A 15,289-nucleotide genomic window follows, 5' to 3' on the forward strand; every position below is an offset into this window, starting at 1 on the left:
CGATTTATGTTATCATAACAACCGGGTGTAAGATCTAAATAGAAAGTACATTTTTCTATAAATCAAGATTGCTTAAAGGAGAGAATATATTTAAAAAAGAAAAAAATATAAAATGTAGCAAGGGGGTATCTACAGTCGATTAGTTCAGCGATTAGAACTAATGTGTCTGCTGGTAACAAAAGTTCTTCCCAAAGTGTTCACATTGAGCGTGGCTCCGAAACATTTCTACCCAAAATCCAAGCCGATGCTGTATCCAATATTGTACCTGTGCAAATTAATTCGCATGTCTGATTTTCGTAAAACGTATTTGCTGGCAATCGTCAAAGAATACAAATAATTTCAATAAAATCGTTTATGATAATGAGACATTGATGATTGAAATCGTATTTAAGGAGGCTTCAGAATGTTGGTCTATATTTAGATCATCGATGTTCTACGATTCAAAAGATTTTAGTTATAGAAATACACGATTTGCTTTTGGTTTAATGCCTTTGAAGCAAATCCCCTTGAATTTATATATTCCAGATAGCGTCGAGGAACCATCATGAGCTGCAGATCGTACACTCAGGCAAATTTTTATTATAATTTTTATAAGATGCGTCTTATGAACCGCTTTTTAGAGTGCAAAATTGGTTTTCATAAGAGTCTTATGAAATTCTTTCTATTTTCATAAGAAGTTCTTATGAAAAACACAAGAAGCGGCATTGTGAAAAATAATGAACACATTCACTTCATTAGTCTGTTTTTCATCGTCATACAAAGGACTCTCTAGTTGTGGAGTTATAAGTTTTTGTAATAGTAAAATGTGATTTCGATCTTCTAAATCGTAAGTTTGAGTAGAAAATCATTTTTTTGTAAACGTTGAAAACAATTATTTACTCAAGTACTTTTTTTGTTTACTTTTCAGCATGCTGACCACCGACTAAAATAATTTTATGAATGGACCGGTTGCTACCGAATAACTTTATTGGTATCGAGTGTTGATGTGCTGCTGATAGTGATATAATTTGAAATAAGTCGGCCGAATAATAAAATTAAAGTTTTAAACATCAAATTTCTTGAATTATTTTCACCAAACGTGACATTTCATGTTTCCATAAGACCTTCTTATGAAATGCGAAAATTTCTTATTGGAGTAGGTGTTCATTTCAGAATTCATTCGCGTCATAAGACAATCTTATGAATTTCAATGGTTTTTCTTATGGCGCCACTTCATAAGAGAATCTTATGGCATATATAAGAGTATTTTTCTGAGTGTATCGTCAGAGGATCAAGTCCAGGTACTACAATAACTTCATGAACGTTGAAAAAATTCAGCACTCAGGCAAATAATTAATTGTACGATATCAACTTGAGTTTGACAGCAAAAAACGCATTTCTTTGAAATAATCTTATTTTTATTCAACTGACGGAAAATGAGAGCCCTGCACTCAAGTCGCAGAAGACGACCAAATAAGTCGTCAAATTTTCCGTATTGTTACAAAAAATGTCGTATATGAAGATATTCTCAATCGTATATTGAGCGAGGAACTACACGAGAAATAATTCTGCACAACTACGTTGAAAACCCAACATGGTCAGGAGGAATGATCGCCAAGGCTTTCAACTACCAAGATCGACAAATCCCGAGTTAGAAATAATACCTTGCTAACCTTAAGGGGAAAGCTCATGTTAGGTTGAAATTTGTTTTCGTGGATAAGTTTATTTGCATGTTGATGATGATGATGAGCTTTTGGATTTTATCGAATTTTCCCGGCGAGTTTAAATATTATAAACCAAAATTTACCAGTTGTCCAGACCTAAGTCTGAAAAACAGAAACTCGCTGCAGCATTTTTGCAGCTTTTCGACATAAAATACTGAGCACTTTTGAAAATTTCAATTGTTTAAGACAAAACGTTGTGTCGGAACAAACTATTGTTTTATAGATAAGAAATACTCAGTTTGATGAAATTTGTAAACCTGTTCAATGCAAACCTTTCTTCAAGACTTAAAAAATTAAAATTATGATCATTCTAAAGAAAAACAATTATTATCTGCTCACTGGTCAGTGATTTAATCAGACCAATTTGACATTTGAGCGTCATTTTTCAATATTTTTTTATTGTTTTTCAGCCCTGGGTCTAGACATTAAAGCTACTCAGGTGGAGGCTGATACGATTGATGATGCCACTGTGCAGAAATTGATGAGAGGTGATCAACGAAGTGTTCACAAACTCATCAAAACAGCGGAAACTATGTTCTTTTGTATTTTCCCATAAAACTTAAATAAAAATCCTAAAAAACCATTTTTAATAATTTTGTAGGTAGGTTATTTTCCCTTGGAGAAATAAGAAGTTTTATGCGACCCAATAATAAGTAGTACAAGCAATAATCAACAATTTTGTTGAAGACTGCTTAATGTTATCACTAATGCTTCATAGAACAGCTAAGATTTTGTTTTAGGTTTAAGATTTATTTGAAATTTCTTGTCCATTCTCGTTTTTGTAAAACTGGTTAAAAATAGCTCCAAAATTATACTTTTTAACTTTTTTCAGATAAGCGAAAATTGCTGGAGGTCTTCAAAAAAGTAAATTTTAATGATTTGAATAAAAAAGAAGAGTATATATTTATCATTCGAATTAAATGTTCTGGGAACTCCGAAGTTTTGTTATTTTTGTCAACTGTGTCAATTTGTGATCATTTTCTAATTTCTCCAGCCTTGAAGTGTTAGAAGCTTCGAATTGGTTCAAAAAACATCTATGATATTTTGCCGAATTTTGAAATAACGTTGCTATGAGTAAGTTTGAACTTTTATGTTTGTATGGAAAAATTTAATACTTTGTTCATAAAAATCTACCTCATTTTTTTTTATTCTCTGGAACAGGGCTTCCGTTTGGTTTTTGTGTTATTTTGTAAAATCTTTAAAGAATTTTTTCCGCTGTACAACTTTGTCGAAGACAGTAGCTTCGTATCCTATTAGATAAAAAAGTTATGATATATTTAAAAGCGGTGTCTTTTGGAATTGGAACCAATCATTTCAACTGACATCACTGCTGGTGACTAGCGAAGTTCTGCTTAAAACGTAGTCATGAAATACCTCACTAGGCACCAGCAGTGATGTCAGTTGAATTGATTGATTTTGAATGCCAAAAGATCTACCACTATTCAACAGCTATTTTTTTCTCCAGTACCTATCAGTCAAAAATGTTCAGCGGAAAATTTATTTTAGAGATTTTTTGAATTTGCACAAAACCCAAACGCAGCCTCGGATTCAGAGAACAAACATATTAGTAGTTGATTATTCCGAAGAAAATATTCAATTTTACCATTAAAACATGAAAGTTCAACTTTACACATGTAAAAGTAACTTTTGAATTCTGTTAAAAAACAGGGATGAGTTTTGAACCAAAACAAACCTTTAAGACCTTTAAGAAATTCGAAAACGATCCCAAACTCAGTCTTTTTTTTCACTCTTTAAACCAGGGAAAAATGAATTCTGAGATTTAAATATGAAAAATTTAAATATTTTTAATTCTTGGTATAGCGTAGCTGTTGAAAAAATTTGAAATCCCATTTACATTTCTTTGGAAGCTGCACGTTTCCATATGATTTTTCTTTAATCTATTCAGCTTTTCGGAAATCCACAGGTAATATTTTGATTTGAGCAACAATTCTATTTCATGATGGGGGACCAAAAATACACACTTGTTTCAATTGGATTTGACGAATATCGTCCCAAAATAACAGCTCCCTGTCATCAAATCCACGATGACGACGACGACGCATAGTTATCGGATCGCCATGGTGAAGGTATCAAAAACGTCAGCACAGTGTCAAATAAAAATGTTCACCAATATCGAGCGAGAGATGGGAATGGCAAAAGCAAACTGTCCATCCGCTAGTTTGACTGAAATAAATCTATCATTCATAGAGGTCGCGTGGCACGCGAGCCAGATAAAAAAGATAGACAGATACCTGCATTCTGGATAGTTAAAAAAAGTTGCATGAAAAAAAACTCACCGACGACGCTGAGCGTCACGAAATAGCTCCGCACCGGTTGCGTCGAAATCTGGCACTCGTAGATGCCAGCGTCCCGCTTCTGGGCCCACTTGATCTGCAGCGTCCAGTCGTCGGTGTTTTTGTGGTGCGTCGCCTGGAAGCGCTGATCCGATGTGTAGGTGTAGCTGCCGACCGTCAGGATGTGGATGTCCCGGTGCCGTATCCAGGACACCTGCCGACCCGAGAGAGATGGTCACACCGGACACAGGAACACATTTCCAGGAATATGGGATTATTTTTGGGAGGGTTTTTTGTCGTCGTCGTTGTTGATGTTGCACAGGTTCAGCGACGCCGCGCCATGTTGTTGTTCGGGGCGATTTTTTTACGGTTCAGCCACCAGGGTGTAATTATGGATGGGAAAAATGAAAAATAGAAAAAAAAATACATACATGAATGTCTCACGGGAATGAGATTGTTTTTTTTTTTTTTTTGATATATTTGATAACGACCAGGTGTTATTCGATTCGTGTGAAGGCAACCTTCAGTACAAAGATTTATTGAATTTCTTTAAAAAAATATGCCAAAATATTTCAAGTCCAAAGATATAACGCATTAAAGCGATAAGGTTCCTTAATTTTTTTAACGGAAAGTTTTTGCATTTATTGTGCAACTTTGTTTACGATCGCAATGCATTTTTTGTGTGTTTTTTTATGTTTATGGTACAATCAATTAACGAAGATCCAAAACATAAAAATAAACACACAAATAATAAACACCAACTTATTCTTGACTTAGTCGATTCGGAGTCATTTTGGAATTTCTCAAACCCTGGTATCTTAAAAGCATCGTTTTGGTTCATAACTCATCCATATTTTTCTGCAGAATTTTTAAGTAACGTTTACATGAGTAAATTTGATCTTTGCGGCTTTTGTGAAAAAATTTATTTTTTTTTTCTGAAAACTCAACATCATTCTTGTATCTTCTGTGGAACCGAGACTAGTTATGGGTTTTGTACCAGTTTGAAAATTCTTTCGAGGAAATTGTCCGCAACTTTGTCGAAGACTGGAACTTCGTATCATATTGGGCAAAATACACAGCAAAAACTATTTTTTGTAAAATAACGCAAATGTCCTGTAACAAAAAGGAGCAGGGCATTTACCGTAATTTTACAGGTCGAAAACATGATTACGTGACATTTAATTTTTAGTGTACAACTATTTTACAGGACATTTGCTGTTATAATAAATGAATCTTCGTTTACTTTCAAGGAAAACAATTTAAAACTACAGGTTTGCCTCGCAAAGTACTGCTTGAAAAGTAGTCATGCAATACTTCGCAAGGCACAAACAGTGATGTCAGTTGAATTGATAGATTTTCAATGCCAAAAGACATACCCCAATTCAAAAGCTAATAATTTTTCGCCTGATAAGATACAATGTAAAGGTCTTCGCAAAGTTGCACAGCACACAGTAATTTTTGAAGAATCTTAAAATTGCCACATAACCAGGCTCTTTTGTACAAAAAAAAAAACTATGGTGATTTTTAGAAAAAAAATATTCAATTTTTCTCATACCAACGTGAAAGTTAAAATTTACTCATGTAAAAGTTACAAAAAAATTCTGAAAAAAATCATGGATGAATTTGAATTTGCTTTTAAGATCCCGAGGTTTGAGAAATTCAAAAATTACTCCAAATCGACTCAGTCTCATCGGGTTTATCCGGACTCGCCAAAACATTTGACTCAAAATTTGAGGAGAGTCCAGTTGACAAAAAAAAACCTTTGGAGTTCTAAGAAAATGTAGTTCTAGTATCTCGAAATAAGACCAAGGATGAGGTATAGAGGGAAAGCCAAATTAAAAGCGATTAGATTATCTAAAATTAACAATCACTACCCTCTCCTCAACGTGCTACGGGTGCTTATCATTTGATGAAATTAAGAACTTCTTTGTTGTATCATATTTCACAGATTTTTCAACTACTTGCATACATAAAAGCCATAATTCATAGCTCTACGAATTTCTTATTGCACTATTTTATCATGTTGAATTCTGTATAAGTTTATATGCCAATGGTTGCACATGATTTTGGTTGTTATGCTGTATTTAAGTCATTTCAACCGAATTAACTCTATTTTGATTTTTTTTTTTTGCTTATCGCACTCATACAGGATTGGGCAACAAGCTCTAAAATTTAAAGTGTTCGAGAAAACGGACATAAGGCTATGATCATTTAGTATCCGGGCACTTTATTTCGGTGATATGTAGTTACATTATTAGAGCTCGGATATGCAAGCAGCGTTGTGTTGGTTATGAAAAGGACTATCTTGCCTAATTTTGCCAGATTTTTAAGTTAATGTGTGTTTGAGATATTTACAATGCAAATAGACATGGTAAAAATAATTTTGCACAACTTAGCGCTTTTTGCGCATTTTGCACCTCGAAAATTCTTCATTGTCGACTTGAAAACTCATAAACTGTTGATTTTTTTCTGATTTTTTTTTTGGACCGAATGGTTAAGAAGAATAAGGAGCCACTCTAGAATCCACACGAAGTTAAAATCAAGCATCGGAATGGAGCCCTTGATTTTAAATATGGTAAAATGTATATGGTTATTGGGGATAACTGAATGCAGACCCCTTAAATAATGCAATTAATCCATTTCCATCAGTCAAAAAGTGTTGTCAAGTGTTGTCTGACTAGTAGACACCAAGTAAATAACTAATAGTGAACAGTTTCTTAGATTGCAATATGTGCAACCCGTTTTTACGCAATGTGACAGATGTGTCCTGATGGAAGAAGAAATTTATGTTAAAACTGGATTTAAGGATCAAATTTTTCGAGATGACTACTCATGAAATGGTTCCAACAAGATTCCAATTGCTTTTTCCAGGTGAGGTTGTGTAAAATATCTGGATTTTGCAAAGTTTTACTTCTGTGATAAAAATAATAGATCACTATATGACTGACACAAGTGAAAAAGTAAAATTTTTCTTGAAATTGTTTATAAATAATTTTTTATATATTTTTTAAATTTCATATTAACACCTTCATTTCTTCCATAGAAAGTTTTTCGATCAAATGAATAGTTTTTAAAATACAATCGTTTGTAACTGCCTGAATACTAAACAATCATAGCCTTAAAATAAATCATTTAAAAACTAAAAGATTTTTAATACTATATTTTTGAAGAGCCTATTTACAGGTAAAAAGACAAAAAGAGGCGACCTGTGTTGTGTAATTTTATGAATTTAAAAAATATTAACTCTGTGGGAGTGTTTGTTAAACAAAAAAAAAATTTATTAATCACTTATAGGCTAAAGGTTGAAAAAGATATCGGTCCACAAATAAGAATTCAGTCTTAATTCTTAATATACAACAAATGTTGAAGTCGCATTGAAGTTTTTGGGAACGGATGATCCTTGTTAGGATTTTGTTTATGATATTTCAAGATAATTTCTTAATCGTTTAAAAATTGTAAAATCATAATCAAAATATTGTGACAAAACTTTGATTTCATAATATAAAGATAATAAACACGTTAAATTTAAATTAAATTAGAAATCAAATTCAGCATTGTTTGATATACAGATGGTTTACTAGCAATTTAAAAACTTATTAACATAATCATATAAGATGACTCAGCTACTTAAAAATATAAATCAAAAATATCAGTACTCTTTAAACTTGCATTAACAATGAATTCATGATGAGATTGCAAAATAAGAAATTAGATTTTGTCCGAAAATAGAAGTTCTCTTGCATGAATGGATGTTACCCTCAATTTACCATCATTCAAAAATGAGTTATGAAACTCAAAATGAATCACGCCAAATCTTAAAATCATTATTTAAATCTTAGATTTTCGTTTAAAATGCATCACTCCAAATATTCATATTGTGCATAGCTGGGAAAATATACAGTAACTGCAAAATAGTAACCAAAAACGGTGTAAAGTTTCAAAAATTCTCCTACCGATTTCTAAATTCGAGTAAGAGCGTAAAACATGGAAGATTTCATAAAAAATGAACCAAAAGAGAAGATTTGAGTTATCATTAGTTCATTAAGAACGTTTAAAGCCAAAACTGGGTAAAAAGTATTTTTAAATGCTGTTTTAATGTAAAGGAGTTTTAGCTGTATGTTTTTAAATTCATCTCCAGAACTAAGAATACACGATTAAGACTAGTTTACTTTTCGGCTTTTTTCGCAGATCAAAGCCAGACTCATGTGGGTTGCTCCTCATACATTTTCAAGTATTTCTGCCAAATTTGAGATCTATTAAATTAATCTCTGTTCTGCGCAATGAGTTTTTGTGAATAAAAGTCAATTTTTCTAAAAGAAATTCTTATGAGAGTTCTAGCAAGCCCCTGTTTATTTGATACGTTAATTTGAGCAATATATTATTAGCATATTATTAGCATTTTATGAATCTGTTTTAGATAATCGTTCAAAACAAACAAAAAAAAAATGGAAAAAAAATCATAAACAACCCACTTGTTGTATGTTGTTGTATGTTAGTAATCCACCATGGGTGCACGGATTCACCGCAGTTTTATCAAAGTATGTTCCTTCCTGCATTCTTTAAATTAATGGTTCAGCAAATATCAAATGAAGGGTGAAACAAACCCGATACCATGGCTTCGTATAAACTGTTATGAAATGTGTGTTTGTCGTGTTACTGTATGTTTTAATTCTGGAAGAATATTTCGATCATCTCTAATACTAGTTTAAAATTTATTAAATAAAAATTTAACAAATTCACAACAGGTATTCCGGCATCCGTGTATATACCTGGCCAGTTTGCAGTTGATTGATTATTCAAATATGATTTTATTTAATAATCTTACCCTTACAGTGTCATGAAAATTTGGCTACCTTTGACCTTACCACTTTCATCTCACTGGGCTTACCTCCCAGTTGACGATTTTGTATATTCAATCACTAAACACCATCTGCTTTGCTTTTTTCATTTCCTTCACTTTCCTGACCAGAACAGCAAATCACTTTTTATAGAAGAACTCAGACACCTCCCCTCTCCCATGTGTGGGTCAGGATTCAGCACTACCCATATTTTTTTTGTACTGTTTTTGTTTTTTAAACAACTTCAATTTTGCTTGAACTTTCCTTTGCAATTTTCTGCATGGAACTGAAACACTATTTTACACTTTCGAAGAACCGTACGCCCCACATTTCTTCAAATTAAGGCTCGTTTCCAATTCTTAATTCTGCACTCCATGTGCAAAAACACTATTTTTTGGACTAGACAGTAGACCACTTTCACCGTCAGGCTGCTTTCACTTCTTCTAGCATATTCGGCCAACCGTCCTACTTGCTCCAATGAATTTCATGTAAAAAAAAAAATCATAAACTACCCACTTGTAAAGAAATTTTATTTACAAGTTGAAGGTTAAAATCTGCAGTGAACCCGAAATTTTTTTTTCACAATAGTTTTTGTTGCTAAACTATCCATTTTTATTACCATTCGTTTGGTGTAATGAATATAAATATAAATAGGATAAATATCGTTCAAGTTATTTATAGATATTTCTAACAAATTTTAATTGAAAAAATATTTTTCATTCAAGTTTATTCCACACAAACTTGTGTACAAGCAAAGATATTTTATTCAATCTAGTACCCCATGACTGAGCCAGGAGTTAAAAAAAAGCACACGCTTTGATCAAGTTGTAAGCAAATCCTCTTGATGCCACGTTTTTCAGGTTGCTTGAAGCTAAAACTTGAATAGGAACACAATTTATCGTTTTCTAAAAACGGGGGTTGCTAGAGCTCTCATTAGAAAATTTTCAAGAGGATTTTTTACAGAAACTCATTGCGCAGAACAGAGATTAATTCAATAGATCTAAAATTTGGCAGAAATACTTGAAAATGCATGAAGAATAACCCATATAAGTCCGGTATTGATCTACGGAAAAAGCCAAAAAGTTAACTAGTCTAATACACATTCATAAATTTAAAAACTTATTTAATAGTCATCAGAATATTTGAGCATCTTTTTATCAAAAGTGTGAAGCATTAGTAAAATTTAGAAAGCTAAGCGAACTATAAATTTTCCCAAAGACAAGAGTAAATTTGACTTTAGAGTTATAATTATAAAAGAATGTACTTTGTTATTTTTCCCTGTCACAGGAATTTGGATATCATTTTGAGCTAAAATGAATCTTTGCAGTTGTTAAAAAGGTTGAAATCTTCAGTATCAAATACTACACTGAACAAAACTTCATTTTGTGATGTTAAAAATAGTTATGATGGTAGCTATTAAATTTTGTAATTATTGTAAAATTGATTTTTTTTTAAAGCGTTGTTATATATCAAATACAATATTATTCAGGAAAAATCTGTATAGTTTCCGGGAGTCGATCACTTTGTTGCCTTCTTCCCTATCAACTGATTTATTCGCTCAAGTTGAACATTGGGTGGTTTTTTTTTGTGATTATTGAATATCACGGCTGGGTTCTAAAATGCATACCAATTAAATAAACCGATTATGCGTCTAGCTTATCCACACAATAATAATTGAAGAATTAACTAGAAATCTAGCTTTAGATTTCAAGTACAACATTCAAAAAAGACAATTTTAGGTTGAAATTAATTTAAAACATAGTATTAGCAAGAACATTTTCAATTTGCCCAATGATTTAAGTATAAAAAATGAAATTTTTAATGCTTTAAACTAATATAATTAAGCCGAATTAAAAAATGTATGCCAATATTATGTTGTACATTTATTTTGATTAGTTTGAAATTAAAATAAAAAAATAAATAAATAAGTGAGAAAAAAAATCGTTCGATTTTGGCAACACAAAATTTACGGGCGTGGTGGTGCCTAAAACGAACGGAGTCTGTATAAAATCTTCTAAAAATCAATTGATCAAGACTTTTCATTATAGAATAGAATTAACTATCAGAAGCTAACTCTTTATTTATGTATTTTTATCACATTAAAGAATTATAAAAAAATGGAAATATGATGTACGTAGAAAATACGACTCTTAAATTTTTTTTTCACAAATCATTTGTAGTAAATTTGTTACTAAATCTTTCGATTTAGTTTCAAAAATATTGAAAATCATCAAAAAATCAACCAAAAATCAATGAAAATAAAGTTCCGAAAGCTTAATATCTCAGAATCTGATTTCGATAATTTTACTTTAGAAATTTATTTATCGAAACCACAATTGATTTCAAAAATATGATATTTTCTTCAACTTCAGAAGAATATCAGAGGTAAACAATCAGATTTAAATTCATAACAATTATTTAGAAACACTTTTCTCCAATGTTTGTTTTTTGTTTTCAAACGTATAGATGCAAAATGAGTATCATTAAATTTGGTTGTGAGCCTAACGCTGATATGAAGAAGCTCTGTAAAATGTTTGTAGATAGGTCTTGAAGATTTTTTCTGAATTTTCTTCTTCAATAATGTGTGTATTATTTTCATTCGAGAGACTCTTTAAAAGTTTCTTTAAGGTTTTTTGATGAATGTTGGTTAATCGCCGCGATATATTGTTGTTTGAATTTAATCGACGTTTTTCGGCGAGTTTTACGAATTAAAACTGTTTTTTACCAGTTGTCCAGACGTTTCGAGCTACTTTGGCGTTCGCTCCTCTTCAGTGGACACTAAAATATATTTTAAATTACAATTTAATACAACAATTACAATTTTTGATTTCAAACTTACAAATTACTGGCTTTCGTCCATACTAATTTGTTCTGGCTCAGTTTGTTTTGGTTTTCGTTTACATTTGTGTGTCAGTGTCTGTGTTAATTTGGAAATAACGGGGTCGTATGCTGTTTTAACACGTTCGTCGCCACGTCACCCATATTTGGCAGACGGGTGTATTTCCTGGGGGGCCCCGTCACATCAAAAAACAGGTGACGCTCTCTTACTGGAGTATACCGCTCAGCTTCGCCACACGTTTCAAATATGAGAGTTCTCCCTTTTTGCTTTCTCTCTCTGAAAATTTCCTTGGGCCCGGCTAGCAAAACTACCAAAATGAGCGTGGCGACGAACGTGTTAAAATTACATGAATCTCGTTGTCTGTTTACAACATTGTTGTCCCCTCTTAGTTTTATGTAAAAAGTTTCTGTAGTTATTCTTGCGTTGTATCCTGCTACTCTTTCTAAAATGTTGGTGTTTTCAAAATCAAAAACATGGCCAGTTTCTAAGCTGTGTTGTGCCAAACCAGTGCTCATTTGTTTCGTTGATACATTTGTTTTATGTTGTTTGATTCGTTTTTCTAAAAAAGAATAACTACAGAAACTTTTTACATAAAAGTAAGAGGGGACAACAGTGTTGTAAACAGACAACGAGATTCATGTAATTTTAAAATAGCATACGACCCCGTCATTTCCAAATTAACACAGACACTGACACACAAATGTAAACGAAAACCAAAACAAACTGAGCCAGAACAAATTAGTATGGACGAAAGCCAGTAATTTGTAAGTTTGAAATCAAAAATTGTAATTGTAGTATTAAATTGTAATTTAAAATATATTTTAGTGTCCACTGAAGAGGAGCGAACGCCAAAGTAGCTCGAAACGTCTGGACAACTGGTAAAAAAACAGTTTTAATTTGTAAAACTCGCCGAAAAACGTCGATTAAATTCAACAACATTAAGGTTTTTTTTTAAACTACTATATATGACAATTAGGAAAATTATCAAAATTATTAAAAAATTTTTCGCAGTACATATTATAGATTCGCAGATTGTTTTATTAAAGGATATATAAGTTGTATAAAAGGATATCGAAATAAGTATATTGAGAACACACACAATTTCATAATTCTTCTCTAAGTTCATATTTTTCAAAATACCTCTTATTTTGATGAAAAAAAATCAAAGGAAGGAAGAGAAGCAATGAAAAACAAATTTTGAAGACTCATTTGCAATTGTATCCCTACCACTACCCCCCGCCCCATGATGGTTTTTTGAACCAGATATTTACGTTACTATTTATTGACTTATTTTTCAAAGCTTCTGATCAATCAGGTATTTTTTTTCAAGTAAAAAAACAGTATCGAAAAGAAGCACATTTCGTGTTTTCATTGTCGAAATGTTCACTTTTCAGCGCTGAATTGCATATACCTATTATATTTATTTTTGAAAATCCGCACTGCACTAAAATTTAAGTTTTTTAAAACTAACTTTTTTAGCATTAAGGCCAACTTTTTTAACAGACATAAATTTGATTGAAAAACTAAAATTTTTATTTCAGGTAAAACCACTGGTTTTAATCGATTTTTTTAGAATCCCGCATATGTAGGACTTATGCAGAAATAAAAATGTTTATGCAATATGTTGCATATTTATCTTTTAAATTTTTTCTTGGAATGAAGTTTTCAAATTAACTTAGTTGATTTAATTTTTACATTGATGTTGATTAATTATGCCAACAGACCAAGACTGTTTTTCTGCATTTGAGGAAAGAAAACAGAATGTATTTTCCCAAATTTTGATAAACCCAATTTCTAATATACCAGGAGCGACACTGTAGAATTTTTTGCATCATTATCTTTTTTGTAGAAATTTGTCGAATAAAAATATGCTTCATGACATGTAATAACATTGCAATATATCCTGTTTCGTAGAATTCTATCAATTAACTTTACGTTTCGGTTCACCAATCACGAAACAGGACGATGAAATGTTCATTAAACTCTATGAAAAACGTGTGGTGCTTCGTGGTAAATTATCTTCCAGGAATTAATCCCAGCGGAACTGAATGAAAAGCTGCGAACGGAAACAAAAATCTTCCCCTTTCTTGTGACACATAACCTATTAAGAAAAAATGAAAACTCTCCATCATTTCGGGAGGGGTTCTTGGCTGCTGGGAAATTACAAAAAAGGACGTCTTTCCAGTTCCCGGCTGTCCACTTCCGAGAGTCATAACTGTTGACAGATCACCCGGAAAATATTGTCGACTCAAAAGAACGGGGTAAGGAAAAATCTCTTACTCGAAAAAAAATGAAAATTCCCATGGTAGGATTTATCTATCCCCGTTCCGTCGTCGTCGTCGTTGTGTCTCCCGAAACTGCCGGATGTCCGCTCGTTAAATTGGACGAATGTCTGACCTCCCCGGGCCAGATTCTGCCAGAAAATTGTCCATTCGAGATGATACATCTCGTTCGCGAAGCTTTGCTTGGAGCGAGATTTTTATCCCATTCCGCTCCCGGGTTCATTTTCGAATTCATACTACCATACTATATCTTGGAAGAAGGTGTTGCAAGGTGCCACTCCGGGGTCCATTCATCAACATCTAAGATTAAAATGGATTTTAAAAATTTATGAGATCCACTTTCCTTTCGAGCGAAGTTGGAAACGTTTTCGGGTTTGGGCAGGCAGCAGAAGCAGCTTTACGGGATTTTTCCCTGTAAAGAGCCGGGAAGATGGCTATGACAGCAGAGCAAAAAAGAAGGGTTAAATTCGCTTGCTAAAGGACCGGTATTTTGAACTTTATCGAGTGAATAGAGTTGTTGGCACATTGCTATCCGATATCGGACCTAAAGATGGCGCCTAGTGGGGGTGGAATAAAGACTCTTATTTTCCTTCTTTAAGGATGAAATCGGAGTATGGCTTAAGATTGACTGCTTTGAAATAGTAGCGTAGATATAGTATGAAAACAACAACGAAGACTTCACTTTTATAATGTTTAGAAATGTAAACACACCAGAATATTATTTGTTAAAATGGTATCAACATATTTTATAAGTTTTCAAAAATAGTGATTTGAAAATAGTGATAAAAAAGTCTTGAAAACAAGAATAAATCAATTATAGATTGAAACTTTTTCATCTGGATGGATAAAGTTCCTAAGATCTCTAATTTCTTTGAAAAAATTCAAGACAAATAATTAATTTTCAATTGGCGTGGGAGTGTATTTGGGTACGAGGAATGTTTCTATTAAGGTTTGGTTTCCCTTATTTCTGCCAGTGGGGAAGGAGAAGAGGAAGGGGCTTCAATATAATTTTCTCTCTAAACTCAAAAATAATTGAGCAAATGAGACCAAGTTTAACATGGAAGGGTATTTTTTATGAGGAATGTTTCTATGATGGTTTGGTACCTCTCCCCCATTTCATTAGAAAAATAGGATGGGTCTCCTATATATTTATTTGCGTAACTCGAACACTTATCGATTAAATGGAACCAAATTTGGTAATGCGAGATATTTAGGTACGTAAATTGTTTTTACGATCATCTGGTACCCCCCTCCTTCATTTCAGTGGAAAGGTAGGGAAGGCGAAGGGAGTCCCCAATGAACATTTTGGCATAATTCGAGAACTAATCAAGCA

The 15,289-nt window shown here is 32.5% G+C and overlaps 1 protein-coding gene across 1 annotated transcript in view; it reads right to left on the minus strand.

Moving 5' to 3' along the window:
* LOC129742816 (hemicentin-2-like) overlaps positions 1–15,289 on the minus strand; it is a 168,624-nt gene that overhangs the window by 120,531 nt on the left and 32,804 nt on the right. Inside the window, exon 3 of the mRNA XM_055734756.1 lies at positions 4,001–4,211. Within this exon, the coding sequence (XP_055590731.1) occupies positions 4,001–4,211 (211 nt within the window). The remainder of the gene's footprint in view (positions 1–4,000; positions 4,212–15,289) is intronic.

The sequence above is a fragment of the Uranotaenia lowii genome, chromosome 2, assembly GCF_029784155.1.
Source record: "Uranotaenia lowii strain MFRU-FL chromosome 2, ASM2978415v1, whole genome shotgun sequence".
Classification (NCBI taxonomy): Eukaryota; Metazoa; Arthropoda; class Insecta; order Diptera; family Culicidae; genus Uranotaenia; species Uranotaenia lowii.